This window comes from Vidua macroura, chromosome 27 (assembly GCF_024509145.1).
Source record: "Vidua macroura isolate BioBank_ID:100142 chromosome 27, ASM2450914v1, whole genome shotgun sequence".
Lineage (NCBI taxonomy): Eukaryota > Metazoa > Chordata > Aves > Passeriformes > Viduidae > Vidua > Vidua macroura.
The window spans coordinates 3281730-3309708 of record NC_071597.1 but is presented as its reverse complement, the minus strand read 5'-3'; the positions used below and the strand labels follow the sequence as shown (position 1 = coordinate 3309708).

Here is a 27979-nt window from a genome sequence, read left to right as displayed (position 1 = left end):
CTGGGGCTCGATAAGCACAGAGGCATCGCAGCCCAGGCAGGGTCACGCCGGTCTCGCTGTACAAACCAGCCCTGCCCACCCCAAGGTTCTGGCCATGGAGGTGACAGGATCCTGGACAGAAATGCCTGAGCTCCCAGCTGTCCCCAGGCTGTGTTCAGTGTAGGTCAGGGATGAGGGTCTGCCCCTGAGCCCCCTCAGCGAGCACTGAGGAAGCAGAAAACAGGCCGCAGTGTTTGTTGTGGAGTTCATTTAATTTATACAGTGACTGTCAGCAACATGTTTCACCCAGGCAGCAGAACACTGCAGGACTCTGTCAAAGCTCCACCTGCAGCCATGCTTTGATTTCACCCTTCAGTCTGCAAACACCTCTGCGAATGCCCACCACACCCTCCTGTAACACAGCGAGTGCCCAGGGCCTGCCCAGGTGCAGCACAAGGGTCCCTGTGCCCCACACACGTGCACATTGCAGTGTGCAAGGTACACATACCCTTCTCACCTAATTTTGAGCAGCCTGGCACCTCGAGGCATTTCCTCCTTGCTTCCAGGTTAACGAGTGTCGTTATTGTTCTAATCTGTTCATACACAAATACTCAGCTCCACTGCGAGAACTGAACATGACAGTCACACACAGCACTAACACACCCCACTGCTGCTACAGCTACATGGAATTGAGGAGTGCAAGGAAATACTGACAGCTCGGACAGGAAAGAAAGCAACAGCTAATGCAGGAACACAGCACAGAGACCCCCCTGCCATGGAGCTATTTTGGCAAGACTGGGCCGCTGCTCTCCCTTAAAGGGCTCCCCAGAGAGTGCACAGGACGTGAATCACTGGTACATCCACCTGTGCAAAAGCTGCCCCCACTGATGGCAAGCCCACAGGCACTGTCTGATGTGCCTCGAGGACTTTGGTTTCAAACCAGAAACCCCAAAAAGTTTCACTGCCCGTGGCAGTACCTGCAGTGGCCAGTGTCAGTCTGCACCCTCCCCATCCCACAGTCAGGCAGCTGAGTCCCAGTGCATGAGGACTCCTGGCCACTGCCTCCAGCTATAAGAGGGGGAACAGCCCTCACTCTTCTCGAGCTGAGGTTGTTGGGCCTTTTCTCCATTTGCTGTTTTGTCCCCTCAGCACAGCTGCCATTTCTTTTCTGCCCTGATCAGCTGCCAAGGAATGCACAATACAGGGAGCACACGACTGCACACCAGACAGACACCTCATGCACTTGGAACCTTTGGGAGTAAACCTAAGGAACAAAAAGTTTCTGTCATCCAGTGTTGTTACCCCAGAACGTCAAAGCTTTTGGCTTTGGGATGCCATGGTAACGCTCCAGGGTGCTGCAATAAGTTACTGTCACGATACACACAACTCACACACACGGGGAGGGGTCAGTCACACCCTTGGTGCTGGGGAGGGTCAGTCTCTCACACACACACAACGTTTAACAGTGCTGGAGTGGAGGGCCTCAGTCATCAAACCTCCCCTCACGGATGATGTCAAAGGAGAAAGGGAGAAACTTGAACCCAGTGCCAGTGTAGAACTTGTTCTGGAATTCAATCCTGCAAGAGATAGAAGAGTGATTACTCATTAGAAAGGCATCTCTGAATAGGAACAATCAGAAAGAACTCCATGAAAAGTGGGATTCCTGACTAAAAAAGCTCTTCTTTTTAAAGAGGAAAAGAGGTATTATAACATAATGTATCTTTTGGCACAACCCCCTACCTACGTGTGGAGCAAAGAGCTGTCCAGAGACTTCGATCCCACCCTCAGGGACAAAAAATGGCAACAGCAGCAGAAGGCTGGCCTTGACCGCAGTGTCCCAGGAAGCACAGGGAGCAGAGACAGCATTTTCTACACCTAAAGTTCCCTTTTTCATTAGCACAAGCCTCAGCCACGTGACACTGAGCTCAGACTCCCCACTCTGTTTATTCCCATTTGCACTGGGACGCGCCTGCCAGCTCCAGCCGAGCGTTAGCTCAGCCCCATTTGCTGCTGCCCCTAATGAACTCGAGGAAAAAAAGAATTATTCTAGTGAACTGCCCAATAGTCAGCCACAGCCAAATAGGGACAGAGAAAACAAATCCCCTGATTCCCAGCAAAAACAAGCCCAGGCTTCACAGACACTTTCCACTGCACAATCCACTGGAAAACCAAGTCCCTGCAGGCAGCAAGTGACAGCAAACTGGGGAGCCTTTAACACAGTTCAGGAGAATGGTTTTTTCCAGCAAAAAAAGGCAAACTGGAATTATTTTTCCCCAAATGGGGAATCATGGCAAAATCCAGAGCTGCTGGATTCAGCTAGCAAAAAGTGATTTCCCCACAGAGCCCAGGAGAGAAATGCTCAGGAAAAGCAGCTTTAGTGTGTATCTTCTGCTGCCTCGCAGGCCAAGGAATCCCCAGGATGAGCAGGATTTTCCATGTGGGAGGAAGGGCTCCTTGCCAACATGCTCCAGTTTTTCAGGAACCCTGATAATCTCTGTAAGTATCCTGTGACTAAGGAACTGTTCTGTAAGCAAAGGGAAATGAGAGGCACAGGGTTGAGACATGTGAGTCACCCAAGCTCACTGTGACTGACATGTTAACCCTGATGATTCACAATTCCAGCTGGCCTCAGCATCCAAACCCTCCCTTTGGACATTCCATTACAACTGGAGGCCTGACACTGGACGAGAGGCTGCTCTAAGGTTAGAAAACGAGCCAGCAAAGTGTATTTGACCAAATGATCAGTGTAAATGGTCAGTGGGGTGTCTCCAGGAACACCCAGAACCCAGCAGGAAGCACTGCTGTTGCCAGGCTCACTGCCTGTTAGTGTCCCAGTTTTCTGCTGAACCCTCCCTGTGTCTCACATGGTGACCAAGTTCTGCAGAGAATTTACAGACAGTGGCATTATCAGCAAACAGCCCAGGAGTCGTCTGGCAGCAGCAGTGCTACAGGAGACCCTCTCTGCAGCTTTTTGCATTAATAGTTAGTGTCAGTGTTTGTCAGACTGTCCTTCTTTCCAACCCCACAGAGTCAGGGTACTGACACTGGAAAACCAGGCAGCTCCAGTCCTGTGAGGAGGCAAAAGTGCAACGGGAACCCCGACTGTCACTCAGTACCCCTGCGAATTCCCACTCTATGCTTGTGTCCCTAAAGGTGCCAGAGCCTGGGGCCAGGTGGAAACCAGGCACACCTCAAGGGTGGCACACCCGACAGACAGAACCCACTGGGGTGTCTGTGCAGAGACTGCTGCAGTTACTCCTTCCCAAAAAGAGCAGAGGTACCATATCTGTCTCTGGGGTATTCCATCCTGCCTGACAGGAGGCTGCAGCTGCCCCTTGGAGCAGTGGCTCCTGCAGCCACTGCAGGAGAGTTCTGGCCCAGGACATTTACAAAGGAAAATCAAATCCTGGCAGGTGGGTGAGCAGCTGGACTTCACCACTCCCACTCACTGGACTGAGAGTGGGATGCAGCTCCAACACACCCACACCTCTTGGGAAGCAGCACCCTGAATAGTTACAAACTTCTTCTTTTGGGCACAGCCTGTTTTGGCTCACATCACAAGGAGTGACTAGCTTAAAAAGGGGGAAGCTGCTTTAATCTGAATGCTCATGTCGAACTTCATCACTGAAAAGCAATAAATGGAAAGGTTGAATATTTCAGAAGGGTGATATATTTCAGAAGAGTTACAGCAAAAGAAGCTGAGAGCATGACAGCTGAGACACGTACAGAGCTGCAGCGGAGCCCAAATTCACACCCTGCAATCCTGGCAGCAATCCAGAGGCTGCCTCCACCCCAGAATGGCCCAACCTGCTCAAAGAATGCACATTAAAAAAGCACAAAATAAACCTCCCTCATTTGGGACTGCCAGGCACAGCATGTGGAACAACCTGTGAATTCCCTGACCAGTAAAACACATTCTCAATTCCTCCTCCTTTCCAGGAAGGCTGAACCACCCACACCTCAAATTCCTGATAGGTGACGGTTCTCTCACAGCCAGAAATTCCCATCTCCTCCTCCCAGGACAGCTGTATTTGACCTCCTCTCTTCCTTCCTCTTCCTAAAAAGGGAACACCTGCCATTGGAACACCCTGGTTTTGGTTCAGGAGCATAAAGGAATGTGAACAGTGTGCTCTTTGGAACCACTGCAGGTGCCTCCCTGTGATAAGCAACACCCAGCAACCTCAAAATCATTTCAGCAGATCACTTGCGGTCTGAAATAGAACCTTCAACTTGCTTTTTGGGCTCTGAGCCTGAACGGGTTTTCTCTCAGAGCCTGTGCATGAAAGGCTTGCAGGTTTGAAACAAATGTTAGGGAAAACAGGACTTTGTCAAGCACTCCAGTTCCACTGCTGCCTGCACGGGCAGAGTGATCCCTGCTCTCCCTGCTGCTGCCCTGGGTTTGCCTGTTTGCCTTTTCACTGACTCACACACAGATGGTTTTTCAGTGGCCCTTCAGGGAAATGTGAACCATTACCTCCAGCTCACACCTGTTCCAGGTGTCTGAGCCATATCTGGAGGTGCAGTTTGTGATTAACACAAGACAGGTACCTCCCCAAAAATGTGTCTTCTGCTCCATGGAGCCTGTCTAGAGCAGCTGCTCAGAGCTGTCCCCAGCTGCTGCTTAGAAATGGCCATGCAGCTCCACAGCCCAGAGAGGCCACAGCCCTGGAAATCCTCTAATCCCCAAGGAATTACAGCACAAACCCACCACATCTGGAGTTACACTGCTGCCCTCTGCTCCTCTTGGACTGCTCTCAGTGCCCAGCAGGGTCCGGGGGGCTCCTGCTGTCACTGCTGTAGTGGCCCAGCACGGTGACAGCAGGGAGAGGATGAGGGACCTGTGGCAGTCAGCAAGGAGCTCTCGAGTGACTGCTATGCAGGGCCCAGGCTGGATGCCAGGAAAAACAGAGGCACCATCCAGCAGCCATTTCCAGGAGTGCCCCCCCGGCTCCCTCAGCACAAGATGGCTTCGCCCCAGGATCAGCCTGGCTCACTTGGATACACAGACACAGGTGGACCAGCACCCTCCAGCCTGCACCCCCAGAGCCAGCACCCTCCAGCCTGCACCCCCAGAGCCAGCACCCTCCAGGGCTGCACCCCCAGAGCCAGCACCCTCCAGGCTGCACCCCCAGAGCCAGCACCCTCCAGCCTGCACCCCCAGGAGCCAGCACCCTCCAGGCTGCACCCCCAGAGCCAGCACCCCCAGAGCCAGCACCCTCCAGGGCTGCACCCCCAGAGCCAGCACCCTCCAGGCTGCACCCCCAGAGCCAGCACCCTCCAGCCTGCACCTCACTAGCTGCCAAGGCAGGGGGCAAAAGGCCAAAGCTTTCCTTCCCCACAAGCAGGGAAAAGGTGCAAAAAGGCTGGTTTTCTTTTGCTTTTTTTTTTTTTTTTTTAGAGGCATTGCTTCCTTTTGCACTTACAGAACTACTTTCAGAGTGCTCCCAACCTTTTCTTCCCATTTAAGCATGACTGAGTAATTCATGTGATCTTCCCTTTGCTCTCATGACCCCCCTGCCCCAGGAAATCAGTAGCCTGAGGAGATGGCAGCAGCCTGAACCCCAGAGAGGCACAGACTCTCCTACATTTCAGGCTGAGAAAATCCTACTCCCAGTTGCTCCTCTGATCCCACCAGTGCACTAACTAAGAGGGAATCTGAAGTGGAACAATGAACGCTCTTAAACATGGATTAGAGAAAGCTCTTGAATGTTTTCCATACTTGGGAGCAGAGTAATTCCTTCTGTTTTGCTGGCTGCATACACAGGAGCTTAATGATGACAGGAAAGGGCCTGCAAAAGCAACTTCCTGTGGCAGAGCCACTCCTGTCCAAGGCAAGGTTTTATAGCAATGAACAAGAGCACGAGAAGGAACCTGCAGTCAGCAGCTATTGCACACAGACAACAACAAACACAGGAACCAGGGAAAAGAATAAGAGATGGAACAAGAAAGTCCTGCTGAAAGCCACACAGCACGCTGCTCCAGCCAGCACAGCCTCCCCAGTCCCAAAGCTTTGGGCCCTAAAGCTTTAGTCTTTTAGTGCTTATTTCTAAGCAGAGCTCCACAACTGTAAGCCACAATTGGGGGGAGGTGTTTTACTACAAACAGAATTGAAACCTCAGATCCTTTTTAAGATTTTCTGCCTTCTAGAAGATGGCAATTCTGCACAGTCCAAGTGACATCAATTTTCTAGTTATGAAGAGCTCTCCAAGAGTCTGGATGTTCCAGTAACTCACCAGTGCAAGCGCAGAGCGTGGAGGAAGGCTGAAAGCCCCTCCATGACCAGCAGAATGGCCACTGTCAGCGTGGCAAAAGCAGCAAAGATGAAGAAGAGGCCCAAACCTCCCCCCAGGCTCCTCACGCTGAGGCCGATGTGGATCACCATGGTCCAGAGCACCTCTGAGAGCTCTGCGAGAGAAAGGGGAGAGGACTCAGGTCAGCAGAACAGGGGGGTGTTCACTGGTAAAGTAAAAACTAAAGTCAAGCAAACCCCCCCTACAATGAGGTGGAAACTGAAGAGGGACAAGAGCTTTGGCAGCCAAGTGTGCCAGGACATTGCCTGCAGCTGCCACACAGGGCAGGGCAGAGTCCTTGCTCAGCAGCCTTTGCTTTATTCTGCCACTTTAACTCGACTGTTCCAGCCAGCAGAGCTGTGGCAGCAGAGCTGTGGCAGCAGAGCCTGGCACGCGCAGCTGGCTGCTCCCGGGTAATGCACGTGCAGCACGTGCCAGGGGAGCCCTGAGCACGCCCAGGAGCCAGAGCTCAGCTCCCCAGGGACACTCACGTGCGTGGGCCAAGCTGAGGGCCCAGAGGCGCAGGTACGAGGCCGTGTTGGAGATGCAGCCCAGGCAGTACTCGATGGTGTGGATGGCCTGGTACACCACGGTGTCCCCAAAGTCAAACTGCAAGGGAACAGAGGATGAGGGCAGCTGGGAGTGCAGCGTGGGCCAGCCGGGGGGGGAATGGGCAGGGGGACTGCTGCTATCACCAGGGACACTGTGTGTGACACTGCACACTGACACTGTCTTCTCCTGGTTTAGCATGCCAGCGCCACAAACAAAAAATGGGTCTTGTCTTGAAAGGTTTTGCAGAATGACAAATGCTGGGAGGTGAATACTGTTTTCTTATTTTGCCATGTGAGAGTCAGATATTCCAAATTCATCCATGGGCTTAGCCAGGAAAAGACTGTTCAGCAGAAGGTGGTGCTGGTGTGCACTCCCTGGTAAGCCAGAGGTGCTGCTGCAGGAAGGAAGCAGTGCCCCAAGCTGTACTGTGTGTGCCTTTGCTACAGGAGTAACAGGAGCATTTTGCAAGACATGAACCTGCCCTTTTTGAAAGCAAAAATAATGCATTAAGCTACCCTGAAAAAGTCACATCTGTGTACCATTCACTGGCCAAGTCTCTGTGCCTTGGTAATTTTCTGCAATGATAAAAGAATGTACAAGGACGTCTGCCATGTAGGGCAGTTTCTTATCCTGCAGCTTGGGAAAGCATTCCCTGCAGTTTGGATTTAATCCATGCTTCAGAAACTGCTCAGATTTAAGTGAACATGATGTTTGAAATACATCCAGTGACTAATGCTCTAGGCATGCACACAAAGCTATTTATGTTCTTAATTCTCCCCAAGTATATCGAAGGCAATAAATATTTCAAACAATTCAGTTAAATCAGCTGTCAAAATTCTAATCCTTTCTCCACAGAGCGTCAGCTGTGAAGTTCTTCACTAAAGGCTGCCCTAGCCAACAGTTCCAGCTCTGGACACACGAGGCAGGAGGGAATGTGGGAAATGTTTAAACAATGACCTTTCAAAGCTGAGTGCAACTGCCAGAGAGATCGACCCCTGAGCCAGGAGTGGGAGCACTGGGATTGCTGTGGGACAGTCCTTGTGGGATGACACGTTTCCCCAGCTTCAGGGAGACATCAGGTACACCAGAATAGGAACCCGTGCCCCTCCCCTTCCCCCCAGTTCCACACAGGCCTGTGCACAGCAGAGCTCTGAGCAAACCACTCTCAGCACAATTTTCAGCAGCAGTGCCCTCGTCAAGCTGTTCTGATTTCGTGCCATTTGTATTTTTTTGTAGTAAAATTGGTTACCTGGTAGTGCTGAAACCCACACTCAACCCTGCATTAGTATTAAACCCCCACTTTTTAAATACTTGTTACAAGTGCTCATGAATGAGCAGTTTCTCAGAATGGAGCTTCTGGCCAGTTCAGTTCTTGAACTACATGAAACTGGACTGGTTGTGCTGCATTTGCTCTCTGGGTCAACCAGCATCATCCTTAACATGGCAGATAGTTTGTGGGAAGAAATCTCTTTCAACAGTTTGCTGCAGCACAGAATTAAGAAAGCCACAACATAAAAAAAGGAGGCTTCTTTGGAGGCTCAAAAGTGAAAACTTTTCAGTTTCAGACCTCCAGCTGAACAGTTTCCCAGGTAACTGGGAACAATCTGCAGACAGGGGATCAGACAGACAAGCTGTATAGATGAAGTCATTAAAAGTCTGTGGATGTATGTGTGCATGAACTAAAAATGGCCTGTAACATGAAAACAGCAAGATCTTTTGGAAAACAAGATGCTGTGACATAACAAGTTCCATTCAGCACGTTTTACACCGATGGGAAATGGCCCAGGTACACATGAAGGCAAAGCTGCTGTGCTCTTACCACCTCGTCCTCTGTAGGCTTGAAAACACAAATTTACATTTAGTGCAGTGTTTTGATCACATGAATCATGAAGACATTGAGCAATCCCCTCCTGAGCACGCCACGGAAAGCAGTACCACATCCCATGCACTACAGAGGCAGGATCTGCTGCAGAGGCATCGCAAAACTCCCCAGCTACCTGAGATCCACTGGTTTTCTCCTCTCCCAGAGGAAAGGGAAGTAATTCATATTACCCCCAGCAGTCAAAATGAATATATAAACAAAATTTCAGTGCTGTAGAAATGCAGCCCCTGAATTTCCACTGGCATGGGAGAAGCAGGTAACATGTGGCACCCGGGAGTGCTGTGCACCCCTGAGATGGTGGCTCTTTGGGGACAAACAGAGCCACATCTCCCAGGATATGCAAATTATGCTGCTTTTTCTGGAGTCCTGGGAGTGACCAAGAGACAGTCAGTGAGAAAACTGCTAGGAACACACTTCACTGGGAATGTTGCTGTTTAAACAGCCTGGAAACAGGTAACTACAGTCCCAGTGAGCTCATCCTGCTGCCGAGTGCAGTGCCCTGAGAGCGAGGATGCTCAGTGCTTACCTCTTCCCCCTCCTCAGAATGGGTAGATAACTGGTCATGTTGAATGATCTCAGCATCCTCCTCCGTTGGGCCATTGCCCACCCGGATCCCACCAAAGTTGTGCGTGCCCTGACACATGCAGAAAAGAAAGAGCAAAGTGTTGTTTGGGTTTTAGTGCAAAAGTGCAGGTTTCTCATGACTCCATGTGCAGCAGCAGCTCACAGAGGAAAACAAAATATTAAATATTAAGGCCCAGATTAAGGCAGGTACAATTCTATTTCCCAGCTTGGATGGGAAAGGTGCTGATTCCTGCTGGGGCTGGGGGGAAAAAAAAAAAAGTCTGTCTGAGTGAATCCTTGGTACATTTCTACAGTGTAACTGCAACCATGAGGACAATAAAGGCACCCCTCTCAGAGGACATTTGCTGGCTCTGACATGGCACAGCCCCACGTCCTGCCCAGCACGGCTGGACAAGCACACACCACTGCTGGGTACTGGAGCAGGTCTGACCACACTAACACAAACACACACACACTTGCTCCCACCAGCCTCAGGCACACCAACACTGCATGGAACACCAGATCTTCCCCTGCTTGGAAGCTCTACGTTGTGCAAGCAGGTCCTTTTAGAGACATTTGTTCTGACATTTAGCATCTGACCCTCAGCTGCACCTCCAGGACTCCAAAGGGAAAAGAACAAGACACAGACTGAGCTGAAATGCTGAAACTGGGAGCAGATCTCACCTGACCCCTGAGTCTGACCCCTAGAAAGGCAAACCACGACACCATGGATAGAAATAAACCCTGTGCCCAGCTTCAGCACTGCCTTGGGTCACCTGTGACACGGGATGTGACCTGACTTGCCACATCCAGACTGTGGAAGTCCAGGGATGCCCATGCAGATGAAAGAGGCTGAAGGTCCCATTACCTGGTGCTTGCACAGACCAGCAGAACAGCTCCTCTGAGTTCTTCTACCTCCTTTGTCCTTAGAAGCCTGCTTTTATTTTAGGCTGAATTATAAATATGTTCAAAACGCCAGATATGAATTAGAGATTTTGTCAGGTTTCTAAAAACAAATTAGGTAGGTGTTTATGCTCTGGAAACAGAAATAAAATTTTAAAACCCCTCCATATTAACAACTAAGACAATGCTTTTATTAGGATTTTCAGTATCTCTGAAACACCACAAGTCACTGATGACTCCTGTCAGTATTCTATTTATGTATTTCTAGCCTGTGTGAACTTGCACTTGAGCAGCCTTTCCCTCACACTCGACTCATATCCATTCCCTGTAACCCAGCCAACCTAAACACAGCTCCAACAGCTCCAATTGTTTACTTGATCCCTCTAAGCACACTTCACACAAGACCTCCCCTCGCAGCTTGCTGATGGAGATGCATTTCATACGCTGGATGGCTCCTGCACAAAAGATCCTTTTTCATTTCTGACATTTCTGTGAGGAGACCAGAATGACATGAGAGAATCAGCTGACGTGTCCCTCCCAGCACCTCTGGCACTTGGAGACCACGATGTGCTTCACACAACTGGTGAGATTCACACCTCCTAGTCAGCCAGGCAGATTCAGAACTAAAAGGTAGCTGAAATAGGCAGCACTGGGGAAAGGACTAAGTTCTGGGGCTGCCAAAATCCTCAGCAGAAAGCTCTGGCAGCAAAGAGCCGTCTGTAGACTTAGAAACATGTAAGTCAAAACAACTGCCACCGAGAAGTTTGTTTGTGTGCAACCATTTTATAATAATTTCAGGTCAAAGTGTGTACAGGACAGATGTGTCACAAATCCAATGATTACTGACATGGAGTTGCTGGAGGCCATCACATCATTCTGTGATCACTGTGTGTTTGGGAACACGTAATGCAAACAGAAATGCTGCACTGAGAAGAATCCTAATCTGTCTTAAACAAATACACAAGCAGAAGAAAAAAAGGGAATTTAACAAGGGGGGATGTGGTAGCAGGAAATCCTGTGCTGCTCTGCAGGTTGGATTCAGCAGCACTCCTGCAAGGAAGTGTCTCTGTGCACGCACAACTACCATCCTCCAGCCTGGGTGTTCATCCAGAATGTATCAATTTGGCTAAACTTTGCTCTTTCCAAGAGAAAGTGTTTTTCACCCTAAAGTTGCACTTGCCATTCCCTTATGAAGTTCAGATACATTCCATGCTCCCTCGATAACCAGACACAAAGCCCATCTGCAATGCATCAGGCGAGTTTGAAGTGCACTCACTGTTGCAGCCGCTGCTGCCTCGAGCGCCTGCGCGTTCGTGCTGCCCTGGGCCTCCTCGGGCTGCCCTTCCTGGGGGTGGACGGAGAAGAGAGAGGGAGGAGGAAGAAAACAAAAAGAGAAAGGGAGACGAATGGAGGGGACATGGGAGGATGGAAGGTGGTCAGAGAAGGGAGAGGGAGTGTCTGTAACTGAACTGATCTTTGACTCGCTGCACATCCTCGCAGCGCTGCCCGACGCGCAGGGAGCGCTCGCACGTCTCCGCGGCGCACGTGTGCCACGTTCCTGCATCTCACACAGGTGCTGTACACTGCAGCTGGAAACCTACAGAGCACCCCAGCAGACAACCTCTCACACGAGTCTCTAAGTCTCTTTTAATTGGGTTTTTTTTAACCATCCAAGCTGCTTTAACAAAGATAGCTGAGAATTCTGCCAGCCAATTCCATCTCTGTTTCCCACTGCCAGCCTAGCCCAGCCACAGAAATGCATCCAGCAGCCAGTGAGGCTGTTCCTAACCAGCTACCAAAGCCCAAGCCAGAGACACTGTTGTGATTATTACCAACATAAGGGGTTTTTAAAAGCAGGTTTGATGCTGGATCCAGATCTGGGAAGCAGGCAGGCAACACTCTGTCTCCAGTAACACCCACCTGCTGGTATGCCCAGGAATATGCAAAAACACTTTACAGGTTTCAATGCAGTGTGAACCCATGAATCCAAGCTCAGGATGGAGAACACAGCTTTTCAACCAAAATCAGTTTTCATAGGGAAAATATAAAAGAGAGTCACCCACCAAGTGCTTTCTCCTTAAATACTGCTGGCGAAGGACCAGGGGCTTGGCTACCAGCATCCATGGCACACACAGCAAGGCTACCACCACCAGGAAGCACTGGAGCCCTTTCTGCAAAAGAAACAAATCTCAGGTAATTCAGTTGCAGCCCCTGCTCAAACACACACAGAACCCAGCAAGAATGGCTGAATTCCCAGCATGTGGATGCTCCACTACCTCTCTCTCTTCTGGGAATAGCAATTAAGTATTAAATGCCTGCAGCTGCCACCTCTGACTGAGCACAGCATTTAATGCTGAGACTGGGTTAGACTGGGGAAAAATCCAAAAGATCCTGCAAGGAATGAGAATTTGGCAGATGTCTGATACTGCTGGGAGGAAATAGCGTTGGTGTCAGAGCTAAGCTGAGAGGAATCACATTGCAGGCATGGGACAATGTTCCTAATTGCTTCCCACAATTAATCAGGATCCGCATGTTCTGAAGCCACAGCTGACTTATGGTCAGACAAATAAAATTTCCTGGTATAGGGATTATTCTTTCCTTCTTCAGCATTACATAGTATCAGCCTTCAGAAATGCTCCATCACAGTGGAAAGATGTTTCATGCTTGATTTCACAATTATGACAAGGTCAATGAAACACTCCAGTATCACGAAGCACCTCTGATTCTGCTCTAGCAAGAGCACTCACCTGCCCACTGTAAAGCATCTTATTACTGGTGTCCTCATAGGAGAACAGAAACATGTTGATAAAGTGTATTAAGAGGCTCGGTGCTTCCTTGGATGTGTGAGCATCATAGGCTGTCCACTTGTAAAAGATGAGAATAACAAGGTATCCAAAGAGGGAGGACATGAAAATCATTTCTGGGATAAATCCAAGGTATATGTTCAGTGGCTTCTTAAAATAGCTACAGGGAAGAAAAAAAAAAAGAAAGTTTATATTAGATTTGGTTAGAATTAGGGCAAAAGCTTTTAATAAGAGTGTGAAGACAGTGCAGGGGCTCAGCAATGACAACAGCTGGGCCTGGAGCACAGGAAGTGCCTGACAGGCACAGTTCCACACACAGCCAGAGACAACTGCACTGCACCTTCCACCAGGAGGTGAGGGCTGACAGGCATCTCAAACCACACAGCACCCAAAGACATTCCACTGCCCCCACCATGAGAAAACCAGAGCAAAGCACTTACATGTGGTTGAGGAGACTCAGTGCAACACCAAAGAGCATCTGGAAAATGCCAAGAATCACAGACATCTTCATCTTAAAGGAATTGAGGAAAGCCAGCTTATTGCTGGCAATATTCCAGATCTGTGAAAAACAACACCTAGTCAGATAACCAGGGAAAGGAAAACAGGAGAAGGAAAACACTCCCTTTAAGCTAAACAGTATGAACCAGTCAGGAAGTGTGAGGCTCAAAAAGCAGGTTTTTAAAGATGTGTTTGTCCTATGGATTTCTTTTGGGGAAATGAGCAGCCAAGCTTTCAGCTGGGAACAGTCTGACAGTAACTGAGCCCAGCACTGAGCAGGAATCAAACCTGTTTTCATGGTACCTCAAAGATGCAGGAGAAAAGAGGCTGTATCCTTAACAGAAAGAATAGGATTATTCATTTAAAAGAAGAATTACACACAGGTCTGATTTCCTGCACTTCCTCTTGGTGTGGAACCCACACAAGGTTTGGCATATATTACAAGCAGAGTTAGGAGGTGTTGATGCAGGCAGGTACAAAGTGGCAGGATTACTGGGAAACGTACATTTCCAAGGGTGACTGAAAAAAGACATTAACGACTTTCCCCAAGGTAAAAAAGTAACTTCAAAAAGTGATTTTCAAGGCTAATCAGATCTGATTAAAGCACTGCAGGTTAGAAAGGGTGAGAAAGCAGCCTTTAATGGACCTCAGAACAAGGGTCTCTATCCCAAATCTGGCATCTCAGTAGGAATTCTATCATTCAAGAGGATTCCTGCCATTGAGGGACTTGCTAAGGGCTGGGCTGGGGAATCTTTCACAGAACAGTGAACAGACAGGAACTTTTCTTTCTGCTGACACAGAGGATTTTGCCCAAAAGACTGCAGAGGAAGGATGAGCTCTTACTGGGTCAATGCCAAATGGGTAGGGCCCACCAAACACCCCTGGGATAGCAGGATCCAGCTGCAGCAGGGGGGTGGTCTCCAGCAAAGCATCTCTGTTTGGGAACAAGATTATAAACATTAACCATAGCAATGCCACCCTCCTTCTGGAAAAACTAACAACACTCTTCCCTTTTGAGAGCAAGAAATAGCTTAAATTGAGAGAACTTCAAGGTTGTAGAACCTGGATGGTTCTAGGGATTTTCCCAAATGAATAAAACCCTGTTTCTTGGCCTTTTACTCAGTGTCACAAGGAAGACAGGTTCAGGGGACAGGAATCTTGAAATGTCTAAGGGGAAATAGATGAGAAACTGCATCTCTCTAAGTTTTCTGGGAAAAAAAAAAAAAGCCATTTTGAATCTTGGCAGGTATCATCCCATTTACACCCCTCTTCCAAATCTACCTGAGACAGAGGTCAGAAATTTTTGTTTTCCTCAGCTGGAAGGACAATGGGGAAGGACAAGTCACCTGCTTCTCACTGTGCCTACAAAGTCACCAAGGGTTTACTCACGACCAGTTGGCTTTATTGAACATTGGCCGGACGCTCCAGGAGGAGCCGAACATGTTGAGGGATTTGGAGAAGCAGTCATTGTAGATGAGGCCCGTGTACGTGGAGAACAGCCCCATCAGCAGGATGATGTATCGACCACTGAACACCATGTTGAACATCTGGGGTAAAAACCCAAAAGGAACAAAGCAATCCGTGAGAACAGGGAAGGTCCTAAAGCCAAACCAGGGAAATCAGTCTGTTGTAGGACAAACATTGGCCACATGAACCAAGAGCCCAAAATCTCCATTTCACCTTGGCAGGGATTAAGGGTGCAAGAGGGAGCAGAGCAGCACAGGTAACGAGGATAAAGGGGCACCGTGGATCTCCACAGGGGACCCAGGAGTAGCTGGAGAGGACAAACTGCACGGCACAGCCTGATGCAACTCCCAGCTGGCAGCACGAGTTTGGAACCAGGAGCACAGACCCTGTCAGTCTCCTCCAGCCCTGCCAGTGGATCTTAATTAACCCTGGTTCAGCTCCTGATAGCCCTGAGCCAGCAAAACCAACCTTGAGCAGCAAATAGGAAAAATGTCAGGGATGGGATATATATGTACAGGAATTGGGAGTTTTGCAGTGGCTAAACCCCACTATGATCCAGCTAAATTTAAGGTGATTTGTTTACGCCAACTTACCTACTACACTTGATAATTTCCTTCAGACAAGTGAAATTAATAATTTCCTATAAATATACAAAAGGAAAAATCAAGGGAACTCTATACTATTATGAAATTACACTACTCAGTGTGTGTGTGTGTGTGTGCTCTTCAGGCTTCCCAGCCTGTCCACGTGCTTCAAAAAATCCAAAGGAGTAATGGGCATTGTCAATTCAATGGGAAAAGGATGGGACTAAACCAAGCTGCAACTCTTTGTTTGAAATGCACAGCTCAGCATGATCTGCCACTTTACCTCATTGTCACTCTTCTGGGACAGAATCCGGCTTTCCCTCACCACCATCCAGACAGCAATAAGAGTCATCAGGATTCCATGGCCAAAATCCCCAAACATCACAGCAAACAGGAATGGGAAGGTGATGATGGTATAGGGTGCTGTAAGGGAAAAGACAACAATCCCAGGGCACTGTGTGCTACTCAGCCCAGATTCATCATGGTACAGTTCAGGCAATTTAGCAAATATAACTCCCCAGCTTCCCCTCTGTTACTGGAAGCTGATGAGTCTCTACTAGAATTCTCTATTAGAGATTTCCACACAGGACAGGTAATACAGATAAACATCACAACTAAAAAATTTGAGACAGAAGTCTTGGACTTTTCTGCATCTGAATTTACCTGGATTTATTTCCCGATATGTCCCAATGCCATAAGCATCAACAATGTTTTGAAAGCCAGAAGTAAACTTGTTCGTTTTGTTGTATGTGGGTGGGGTCTGATTGGTTTGCATCCTGTTTAAAATAGATGGGACAGTGGATCCGCTGTGCTCCTGTTTGAGAAAAACAAAGGGAAGATCAGCAAAGCCACCCTCAGAGCATTGGAGGACTAAGTCCAACACAGCTGTGCCACTGGCATTTGGAAAACTGCAAGCTTCAGTGCTTGCACAATGAGACACTGGAGCAGCTGAGGAAGGCTGCCAGGATTCCACTGCTCTCCACTTCGTGTAGCAGGAGTAAAGGTGAACATTGTGTAGGACAGACAAGAAAACAAACAGCAAGTGGAAGGACTTCAAGAAACCCAACTCTCTTGACTATCTGAGCAGAGGGTGAGTTTGCCAACATCCTGGAGAGCTCCTCTATCCAGACACCAGGACTACAGAGCCCAGCCAGGGTAACTAAGCAAACCAAAGGACTCACACACAGTAAAGTCCTCACCATTCCAGCATTCACCTGAACTTTAACCTTCACACAGTGCATTTGTTACTTCTTTTATCTCTAAGTCATCATTCCTGCATGCTAAATAAGCTGTCCTCTGTGATTCCAACAGCCCAAGGGGATGGTGCTCAGAGGCTCACAATGCAGAAAAGGCAATGAACCCACGTGGTGCTGCCTCAGCTGACTGGCACAGCATCTACTCACAGTGCCTCTCCTGAGAGCAAACTGGATGGAATCGAGGTCAGCAACAGGACACCAGACTTCAGCAATCAAGCACTTCTGTGTCACGTCGATGTTGCACAGGTTCAGGGTGTGGTAAATCGCCTTCATCTTCCGCACTTTGATGAACCACACGCGGATGTTTTTAGCAGCTGCCTGCAAAACCCTCTGGCGGTGATCCTCAGTTTGGTTCAGCACCTTTCAGAGGAGCAGCAGAAACATGAGGCCAAATCATGGACCAAAGCTCAAGGTGCACCAACAAGAGAAGCCTTTCCCACAGAGGATGAACGACCAGCTTGCTCCCCCAGCCCAGGCACAGGCTGCCCCATGCCTGCGGTCTGTGATGTACCCCGGGGCAATTAGCTCTGCTGAAAAGCTTAAGGGCTTTTTCCAGGGACACTTTCTGATTATTTTCCTCCTCCAGCTCCAAGGTCAGTGGTTGTTTCAAACAACTGTGCCAAGACCACAGGGAACAGTTTTACCTCCACCCAGGTTAAAAGAGCAGAGAAGAGTTCTGCAAGTAAAGGGTGTGCTGCCTTGAAAAAACACACAAATTACCCTGGAAGACTTGTTTACTGAAGGGAAAAGGAGAAAGTGTTTCCTACTGAGGGTGTTTTCCAACTGGAACATATCAAACTCAGGCCAAGTCAGATTTCCAGAGTGGAAAGTCTTAGATTGCAGGGAAAGTGAGGACACAAGGCACATGCTGCCTATAGCAGTTACATTGCTTCTGAGTTCCTGTCTACTTTAAAATACCTGCACAACTCCCCACTTGAGACAGTTTCTGTATCAAATAACTAGGTCAAATTCAACCCTTTTTCCTTTTAGTTTCTGAACCTTTTCTCAATTTTTGTCTCAAATCCCTTAAATCTTTCTACATTATCACATCCTGCCTTTCTTCCTTGAAGCAAGCACCAGGTATTTCAGAGGTGGCACCCATGAGATCTGGGTACTAATTACTTTTTACCAACATTCAGGCTGCTGCACAAGAGATTAGTTGTAAAGCAGAAGCTCTTCAGGACAGCACAATGTGAAAATATAGACAGGCAGAAAAAGGAAGAGCTAAATTAATGTTAGCATTGTTGTATCTCAGCTTGAAAAAAGTTTAAATGTTTTTAAAAGTACTTGCAGATGAAGCAGGCAGTTACACAACATGCTCTCAGTCAGAACCTACAGGATCTCCCTACATGAGTTCCTCTTTTCGCTCTGGTGTGGAGTTCTCTGTAATTAGTTGTTTATAATGAATTGCTTAGCCCTCCAGAAAGATCAAACCACCCATCCCAAATCCTGACACAGAAACAACTGAGCAGTCTCCAAACACCTCTCTTGCACTGCTGGTCTCAAGCTACCTGAAGCTGAAAATCTCATAGGGGCAAAAACCCTCCTATTTGAACAGAATCTAAAGTTTCCAAATAGAGTTTTCAATCATATTATCTAAAATTAAAAAAAAAAAAAAACCCAAAGAAAGTTCATTGGCTCCAGTTCTTTTACCATCTGAAGATCATCAATTCTGGTATTGACACCAGAAGCCATTTCCTTCCGCTCCTGAGGTGTTTCTGGGCATGGGTAGAGGGAGGCCCGGAACCTGGAAGACAGGGAAGCACCTCAGTGACAGAGATGGGAAGAAGATCAGTCAGTCAGGAGTGAGGCAGAGGCACCTTGAGAGAAGTTTCTGATCAGCAGAGACTGCCAAGCAGAGCTCCAGCCCCTACATCAAAGGGGTGCAGAAGTGCTTTAGGCCAAAGCAGAAGCTGAGTGCTAAAGAAAACAGAAGTGGGAGAGAATGCTCTGCTCCCTGTGCTGCCAGTGTCTCCAGGCACTGCCACGAGGCTGGTCAGCCATCCAGCTGAGGGGGAATGATGTCACACCAGTGCAACTGCTGATAGAAGCAGTCACTGTTGTCTCCACTGTGGGAATATCCCACTGATGTCCCACAGGCCTGCCCCAGAAATCACCACTGCCTTGTTTCCTTGCATTCCCCAGCACAGCAGTTGTGTACTTTGAGCATTACAGGCTGGGGAGTGGCAAGTGTGACTGTACAATGTGTTTCAGTTACTTATGGCACATTTCATTTGCTTTCTAAATATGTGCTCCTGCAGCCACTGTGAAACAGGGAGTTGAGAAATATCAATATGAAGTAATGTCAGTGTGTTTCAAATAATTGAGATCTGCCCAGCTGTCAGACTTTCATACCCTTCACAGATCTTCTTGACTCTGTTCTTCAGCTGGTCACCTTGGAAGAAGATGATAAATACAGACTTGTGCACGTAATCTCCCTAGAACAAAGGAAAGAATTGTAGAAATTACCATTGGCTAATTACCAGAATTCTAATTTTCCTTTCACTGAGTCTGTCCATCAGAGCTCAGATATGCAGAGCAGGTCAAGAAATGTACCTGATTATCCCTGAACAAGGAGAGCAATTTTATCAGCCTCAGTACAGAATACCTGCACTGTATTTATGTTCACTGAAGCAAAATGCCCCAGGTTATCCATTATTGATTCTATAAAGTAAAGTAAATGGGAAAACCTGGTAAGAGCTCCAAAAATAATGATGATTTTATCAGCACTTAGTTCAGTCAGCTCACCTACAGAATCAAGCCAAAAGAGTGAATGAAGATCAAAAAAAGTGGAGTTTAGCCAGTGTGGCTCCCAGGGAGGCCAGAGGCACATTCCTTGCACAGCTGTGTCCGTGGGGGCAGCCAGGGCCCCTTTCCTGCATTTGTTGACAATGTTATTGTTCTACCTTACTTAGGAAATTTTAACATAATGTTTCAAGAATAATTACATTAGGTGTAACCTCAATTTAAGGAAGTTCTGCACTATAAGAACAAAGTCTCTCCTAGCAGACAGATGATTCCACAGGTCAGCTATCAGTGGTTGGTGGGACAAGGGAACACATCAGCCTCACATGAGAAAGAGAGGCTGGTACTGAGCTTCACCTCCTGGGTCTGTGTTCCAGGGCAGCCCTTCACTAGGTAAGAGCAAGGGTGCCCCAAGTTTGGGAAGTGCCCACTGGTTTGAGCACAGAAGACACTGGATGTAAAACCAGGCCCAATCACAATATTTCTTATTTGTTTCTATAGTAATGTCAACGATTCTGAGGTGGATGTTTAAACCACTGATTAGTGAATTATGAAAAAATGAAAGGTTCAAGTTCAGAGAAATGAGCTTCATATACTACACACTGCCCATGTCCCAAAGAGCATCTCCCACGGAGAATCACTCCTCATTGCAGTTTGGGCCAGAGAAATCCCAAGGCCCTGCTGCAGTCCATGTTTTGAGTTGTTTTCCCCCTTCCAACAGCACTCCCCATCCATCCTCCTATTTTTGTTTTAATTAAACAGGAAAACATTTGTTGATGAAGCTCAGAGGCTGCAGCAGGTGCTGGGATGGACCTCACTGAGGAACAGTGTGGAAGAGGTTTTACAGCGACTTCTGCGAGCCAGAGAGAAGTCTGATAAGAGGATCCATGTTTAGCCTTGAAAGCAATTTCTACCAAGGTTGTTGACATAGAAACCAAGAAAGAAAGGATAAATAAGAGAAACCTGCAACTGCCTATTCCAATAGGAACTTTGCTTGTCTTTCCTGACCAATGAGTAAAGTGTAAACTTAGTTTTGTAAGAATGTATAAAAAGCAAGCGTCTGAAGCCTTCTGAAAATGGAGTGTGTTGCTTTTTGCTGTCTCTGCCTCAACTACGACAGGACAGAGGCTTCTATCTGAAGATCCCTTCTATGTTTAGATCCTGCTGCTGCAGCAGGAGCTCCGTTACCGTGACGGGGTCCTCCAGGGGGTTCTCGATCTCGGCCTGGCGCAGGAAGACGTTCCCGCGGCACACGCGCCACAGCATCCGCTCGAACGTGGGGATGCGCTCGCGGTTGATCACGCCAGCCACGAACCTGCAAGGGGACAGCACGGCCTGAGGGGCTGCACCTGAGCCACCCCACAGCCAGCACACCGTGGCACCTGGGGGTTGGCACCGCACCGAAAGCTGTCAAAACCCTGCTTTGACATTAGTTCTTCAAGCAGAACGGGAGGTTCTCTAAATGCACACAGCAAAACAAGTGCACTATAGCACAGGCTCTGTTTTTTAACAGAATGAAATAATATTTAAAAAAAATATAAATCACTGCTTATAGGAGAAACAAATGCATTTAGATATGCAGTTTCTAGCCTTCACTCCTACACTGGCTGCAAGGGTTACAGCAGCCAAGGCTGCCAGTGACTATGTCCTGGGCTCATACTTAGACCTCACTGGACCAAACCCCATGTCCAGATAAAGTATTACACATGTACAAGGAAGCCTGGAAGCAGCTGATAGAGGATGCAGAACTATACAGTTATTTCAGACCATTATGTGCCCACAGTAGTTACAACTTTCAGCAAAGCTCTGAGATCTCAGAACACCTGAGGAAACAACCAGGCAGGCTTACACAGAATGAACTGGGTTAACTGTTTGGTGCAGAGAGAATTTTGTGAAGCACCAACATGAACTGGGAAGTGAATACAGGCAGGAAAAGAGCAGAGAGCAACAGCCAGTTTTAGATCAGCTTTCATCTGCTTGGTGTGGAAGGTTCCACAACTGCACTCAAATCATTGCTGCTTCCATAGGCTGAGGATCCTAATCCAGCAATCCTGAACTGCAATTACCCGAGTCGGAGCGGGGCACCTCTTCCCATCTCGCTCGGCTCCAGCAGTGAAGAGGATTCCTCCAACAGGTCTGGATCCGCCATCTGCTGATGATGCAATTCAGCCTGAATTCACAAATCAATTAATGTCTAGGGAAACCAGTTAGTGGCATGCAGGGAATGAGGAGCCAGGAGATAGTTGTGGGAGACAAAGAAAGAAAAGAAGAAAGGAAAGAAAAGGAAGAGCAAACATAAGACAGCAAAAAGAGGAACAAGATGACAGAAAAGACAGCAAGAATCAGACATGGAAGGAGAAAAACAAGAGGAAAAATGGAATGGCTCAGCAGGGCTTCCATACAAGAAAGGCTTGAGGACTGTTGCAACAAAGGGCCTGGGACATATATAAGTCTGAAGAAAGGCAGAATTAAAAAAAAAATTCAAGTTTTAAACACAAGTGATGTTCCCAAGATCCATATTTGATGGCACAAACCAGAGAAACACACCTGACTCATGTATTTCCCCAGATATTAAATTAATTTATCATTATTCACCGTATGGTTCACCATCAGTGACACAAACACTGCTCAGAGCAGGCTGGCAACGTGGCACGTCCTTTGGCCAGCAAGGCACTGAAACAGGACAGTTTTACACTGTCCTTCCCTGCAACCAATTTGTAGGCTAAAGTTCTTAGGAATATGGCTTGTAAGTGTCAGAAATTCAGGTCAAGGATGCTCAAATCATATCCTCTTTTGCACCATCTTCACACTTGTTCAATCCCGCCTCACACTCAGTTCTACCTCTGCAGCTTACACAATGAAATGCCAAAGATTACACTTCTGAGCACAACCAGAGGGCCAAAGTCTACCCTCTGTGGAATGTAGGAGGTCTTTCCCACAAAGCCACCAAGGGAACTTGTTAAACCACGCTGGAAGGCAGAGTTTGACCCAAGGACACATCACATCCACGCACACACACAGAGCACAGCCTTGCAAAACCTGTGGCAAGCGCAGTAACTTAGCCCAGCTCTGTATTTGGGCAAGAATTGTGTCAGAGGGAAAATCTCTCCAACGCTTTACCTGCTTGTCAAATGAAAGTGTTTGCCATGTACAAAAGAGTTTTTGCAAGGCTGACACCAAAAGCAGCTCAACTGCTTGTACACACACTTGCTGCAGCTTAGGATGTTACGTGAGGGAGGGAGCCCTTCACTCGGCTTGGAAAGGCAACACAGGAATTCCTGATCCTTTCAACTTAAAGGTGACTTGTTGCAACATCAAAAACTGAATGAAAATTCAGTTCATAGAGAACACAACTAAAATAAGAAAGTTTGGTACCTGAAAACAAAACACACAGACCAAACATCCCAGTGACTGTTTGACATCTGGACTTCAGGATGTTGAAGAACAGTAAGTTACAATTGTTAGAGGCTTGTATTGTATTTCCAGTAACCAAGACACTGTCAGGGGCAATTTTTTGTGATGTGCAGCACATCTTAGCAGGTGATGCATGAAAAAGGAAGGACAGCACATGTAATACCTCTGGATTTGCCTCACCTGAGAGAGAATTTGTTATATATGTTTAATATTAGCTCGGCCCATTTGGGCTATGTGTCCTTTATTCAGCACAAGTCCTGCTTAGAGGGGGTGGAATTACAAAGCAAAACAGTTTAGAATAAATGTGGATTAAACTAGTTTAACTAAAAGAAAACATTATTTTGCAAGGATTATTTGCATTACAAATTCCATGTTCTGTAAATTAATTTCTCAACAACTCTGATTTGATGAGCACACCCTTTCTAGAAAGGAAATGGCACAGCAGCAGCAGCAGCTCTGAAGGATAACTAAAGCACTGCTGGGGGATTTAATAGAAATAAAAAGTTGAGACTATGTGGAAATTGAAGAGTTATCCAGTTCCAGTGCAGGAAAACAGGATTCTGGGAAATCTACTTTGAATATGAGTTTTTGCCAGCAGTGAGTGAAATGTCAGAGTTATTGTGGAGTCGTTTTTACTAGATGAGGTCGTTCAGGATTGGAATCTCCCAAGCATTTCCATGAGAGTAATCAAGAAGCAAAATACAAGAGCTTTCATTATTAAGCATTTTTAAATTGCTTATTGATCCCCTGATCAGCATCCAGATCAGCACCTTTAATCTCAAAAAAGGTTCATTTTCTCCACTGATGGTTGCAGTCCTGCCCTGTGACACTTCTGGATGCCCAGTGCAAACCCATACAATTCAAGCCCCTTCCAGGTCACAAACAGGACAAAAATCAATGGTCACAAGAACTAAAAAGGATTCATGTCACCATCTATTAACCCAGAGCCAGACAGAAGTGACAGATGCAAAGCAAACAGAGAAAAGCAGATGGCAGAAGAGTCAGAGGGAGGAAGAAGGGACTGCATGCCATTAACCGTTACTTTTCCAGTCTTCTTTTACGCTCACACTCTAGGCAAAGCTCTCAGAGAAATCTCTCCAGCTCATATGGCTCTTCATAAGCAAGGACAAGAAGACTGAGAAAAGGAGCATAATCATCAACATGGTGTGTTGGAACAAGAAATGGCTGCTTGGGCTGGAATGGTCACAGAAGAACAAGGGGACATTTTGCCACCCTCCCTCCCACCGTGCTCAAACTCTGGAGAGCGAATGCCCAGCATGAAGGAACTGGAGAGTCAGCCATTTCTTGTGCAACTCATTACTATGAATAACACAATCTTAATTACAAGTTATTGTAGTCTCCAAGTGTTGCAAGTGCTGTGCAATGGCAGCATGGAGGAAGTTGGCCACTCTGGGATGGTGAGCAGAGGCAGCTCTGGGCTGCTCGGGGCTCCTCCCAGCTGTTTGCTGAGCACAGAAAGCTGAGACAGGTTTAAACTATCCACATTTACATTTTACTGAACATCACCTCTGAGCTGTTCTGTTTGCTTTCACGTAGAGCAGCATATGTTCCTTGGTGTATTTTGTTTTATTACTACAGAAAACAGTTAAGAAAGAGAAGCAGAACATACCTAAGCTTTCTGTGGCTGGTTTGTGTAAGGCTGTGGGTGACCTGCCATGGACTGTTTAGAAAACTGGTTTTGATCTTTAAATTTAATTTGATCCCACTGCAGTTGAAGAAGAGCAGTGGGCAGAGAGGACAGTAATTAACAAGGCCAGGTTGGATGAGGCTTGGAACAACGTGATTTAGTAGAAGGTGTCCCTGTCCAGGGCAGGGGGGTGGATGGGGATGAGCTTTAAGGTCCTTCCCACCCCAAACCAGTCTGGGATTCATCCTCGATACAGAAGTGCTCAGCACTTAGTTTTACATGATACTCAGAAGAGGCAGTGCTACTTTAACACAGCAAAGTAATGGATTATCAGGTTAATCCTGTTTGTCCAAGGGACACTTGTAAGTGAACATCCAACAATCAAAGACAAGGGATTTTTTGTACTGAAATCAACCCCACAGCCCAGCAGCCCTCACAGCAGCAGCAGTATCTGTGTCAGCAGTGACTTTGACTGGCACAGGACCAATCTTGGTGCCTCAACAGGCAATACCTTGTGCCAAAACAACAAAACCAAACTGTTAGATAAACGGCCTGAAGTGTGCAGGAGTCCAGCTCCACTTGACAACAGCCCTTGTAAATACCAGGAGCCATTTCCGTTAAGAATTCTTTGATCAAATCCTGAGATCAGAGGAAACAGGACATCTGCTCAGCAAAAACATGTCCTGAAAAACACACAGGAGCTCTTTGAGAGAACTGCCAAGACTCTTGAGATACTTCAGCTTTACAAGGAAGGGTTATGTCTTCTCCCAAGCAGGATTTGTCAGTGCCATCAATGACACTGGAGAAGCTGCTCTCAGCTCCAGTGAAAGTTGCCAGTTCCTAGCCTAGATGGTATTTGACAAAATGTCCAAGACTTTAAATGTCAGCTTTGCTCCACAACTGACCTCTAAAAGCTTCAGGGTTTGATCAAAAGCTCAATTAATTAATTAATTAATCTATTATGTCAGTGGACTTTGTATTGTGACCCTGATGAGTCTCCCCATAACACTTTAAAGGCTGAAGAGAAATTCAGCTCGATTTTAAGTCCCCTGCACGTGCACCAAAGAAACTCTGACCCACTGGGGACAGTGCTTGCTGTAGCACTAAATCTTGGGGTTGTTGATGTGCTTTCAAAACTACTCACATCTTAATTATGTGACACAATTTTTAGACAAACCATTGCTTAACTAGAACAAGCCCAAATCAGCACTGTAGGAGGTAAATCATGGGTAGCTATGTGTACTGCATGAAAAATGGAAAACAATTTGTGCAGCTTTGTCAAACAAAGCATAAAATGACCCTGCTGTCCAAAACAGCAACTAAAATATATTTGAGAATACAAATGGTAATTTCTGTGAGAAGAACCAACTCCCCAAGTGTTAAAGCCCACCGGTATTCTGACCTCATCAAAAAACTGCTGAGTTTTACGCAGTATAAATTTTAATTCTGTCAGCTCCAAGAAGTTTCTCTTCAGAGCCTCCTGGTTGGTGTTGATCTCTTTAAGCTCATTTTCAATTTTCTCAAAGTTCGCCTGGAAGGTGTGAAAAGGAGAAAGAAAAAGGACTTAAAGCAATTCCATGGTTAAGTGCTGTTCAGTCTGTCAGAACACAGAGGTGAGTGAGATGCTTCACATCCCCACCCAACTTGCATGGATTTACAGCTGCATCTCCAGCCTGCTGTGGCACAGCTCCACACCTGCCACATCTGCAGGCAACTGCAACTTCTCACACTCAGCCAGACTTTGATGGACTGGATCGATAGAGTTCCTTCAAATCAATAAAATCGTGATAACCTTTATGACCCACCACCACAAGTCATGTGGTTCCAGCAGTTTTTGGCCCGTCTCAGTGGTGAAATTCCTGTTGAGTATTCTCACTTCTGTATTTGGACAATGTGAGCTGGCAGAGCTGCTCCCAGGGACAGCTGGAGACTGAGCTAAAGCCCCCCACCACTGCAAGCATCGACCAGCAGAGGCAATTCCCCCGTTTCCTTTCAGAGTCAAACACTAGTTTAAGTTTTAACACATCATTACCTCCAGGTCAATCATGTCACGTGGAAAAGGCACCTCTGGGTTTTCACCAGTGTCCATGATAGGAATATTTGCCTTTTTAATCTCCTTCTCCACAAACCCTGTCGAGACAGCATTAGAAGTGTTAACTACAGACATTTTAGTGTCAAACAGCTCCCCCAGCCTGCACCTGGCCCCAGCAGCAGCTGATTCCTTCACCTCCTGTTCCAAGGTGTCTGATTTGGGCAGAGTTATCTCTCCAGGGGGAGGTGAATCCCTGGAGGCAGCGAGCCCTGCCTGTGCCCTCACCCCTCTGCTCTGTTCCAGACGCTGCCCTGCAGCTTCAGCCTGCCTTCACTGGATTTTTTTTTTTTTTTTAATGTAAGCAAAAGCTGCAGAGTCAGAGCCACAACAACCCCGGCGGGAACGTACGGAGCTTTCGGTCCATCTCCTCGCACCTCCGGACTTCATTGACGAATTTACGGTGGAACACGTTCACGTCGGGGTTCAGCTGCAGGGAGAGACACGGGACTCAGCAATGGCCCGGCCCACCGGCCCCGGCCCGGCCGGGGCTCCCGGTGCTCCCGGTGCCGCAGGGTGCGCGGGGGACACTCACGTCGCGGAACTGGACCTTGCCCAGCTCGCCCAGCTCGCTGACACAGCAGTACGCGGCCTCGGACTGCAGGAACAGCTGGGCCAGGGTCATCTCCTCGCTGCGGAACAGCTCCCCCATGGCGGCGCCGCTCCCGCCGCGGCCTCTGCGGGGATGGGCCGTGAGAAGCGGGCCGGGGGCGGGCACCGAGGCCTTCCCGCCTCCGCCGCCCCGTCACAGCCCGGCTGCACCTGCAGCCGGCCCAGTGCGGGTCCCCACCCCATCGCATCGCGTCCCCGTCACACCCAGCCCCGTTCCGTTCCGTTCCGTTCCGTTCCCCGCCATTACCTGCCGCTGCCGCCGCCGCCGCCGCCGCCTGACCCGAGCCGGCTCCCGTCCGCGCGTCACCGTCCGCGCGGGGCGGTGCCACGCGCGCGTCTCCCGGCGACGGCGCACGGCCCCGCCCCGGAAGTGACGATGAGGGGAGGCATCGCGCCGCAGTGAGTGACGTCATACTCGGTGTGGTGACGTCACTGGGATCGTGTGCCGGGCCCGGCCCGGTCCCGGTGCGGCCCCGTGCGCGGCCCGGGGCAGCGACACGCGAGGCGCAGGGGGAGCGAGGAGCAGCCCCGGCGCGGCCGCGTTCCGCTGCGGGAGATCCGCTCCGGGCTGCGGCTGCCGAGGGGCCGCTGCCGGTTCCCGGCCCGGGCTGCCCTGCTGTGTCCCCGCCGCAGAAAAGGGGCCGAGCTGGAGTTAATCCAGCCACGGGAAATGACTCGTGGCCTTCCAGCCC

At 48.2% G+C, this 27979-nt stretch overlaps 1 protein-coding gene across 11 annotated transcripts; it reads right to left on the bottom strand.

The window, feature by feature from the left end:
* Nucleotides 1-230: 230 nt before the first annotated feature.
* Nucleotides 231-27479, bottom strand: ATP6V0A1 (ATPase H+ transporting V0 subunit a1). 11 transcript variants are annotated; one of them, XM_053999932.1, is made up of 22 exons: nucleotides 27211-27439; nucleotides 27027-27105; nucleotides 26619-26716; nucleotides 25989-26117; nucleotides 21591-21694; nucleotides 20713-20839; nucleotides 19135-19217; nucleotides 18433-18526; nucleotides 16927-17139; nucleotides 16187-16337; nucleotides 15807-15946; nucleotides 14862-15019; nucleotides 14316-14406; nucleotides 13415-13533; nucleotides 12918-13134; nucleotides 12234-12341; nucleotides 11447-11515; nucleotides 9230-9337; nucleotides 8641-8658; nucleotides 6761-6878; nucleotides 6213-6384; nucleotides 231-1556 (listed from the first exon to the last, which is right to left on the bottom strand). In XM_053999932.1, the coding sequence occupies exons 1-22, from the start codon at nucleotides 27325-27327 to the stop codon at nucleotides 1463-1465; spliced, it is 2607 nt and encodes an 868-aa protein (XP_053855907.1). In that variant the 5' UTR covers nucleotides 27328-27439; the 3' UTR covers nucleotides 231-1462. The 11 variants fall into 11 exon arrangements, with proteins under 11 accessions (XP_053855907.1, XP_053855908.1, XP_053855902.1 ...); XM_053999933.1 differs by having other exon boundaries at nucleotides 21591-21673; XM_053999927.1 differs by lacking the exon at nucleotides 9230-9337.
* Nucleotides 27480-27979: the final 500 nt, after the last annotated feature.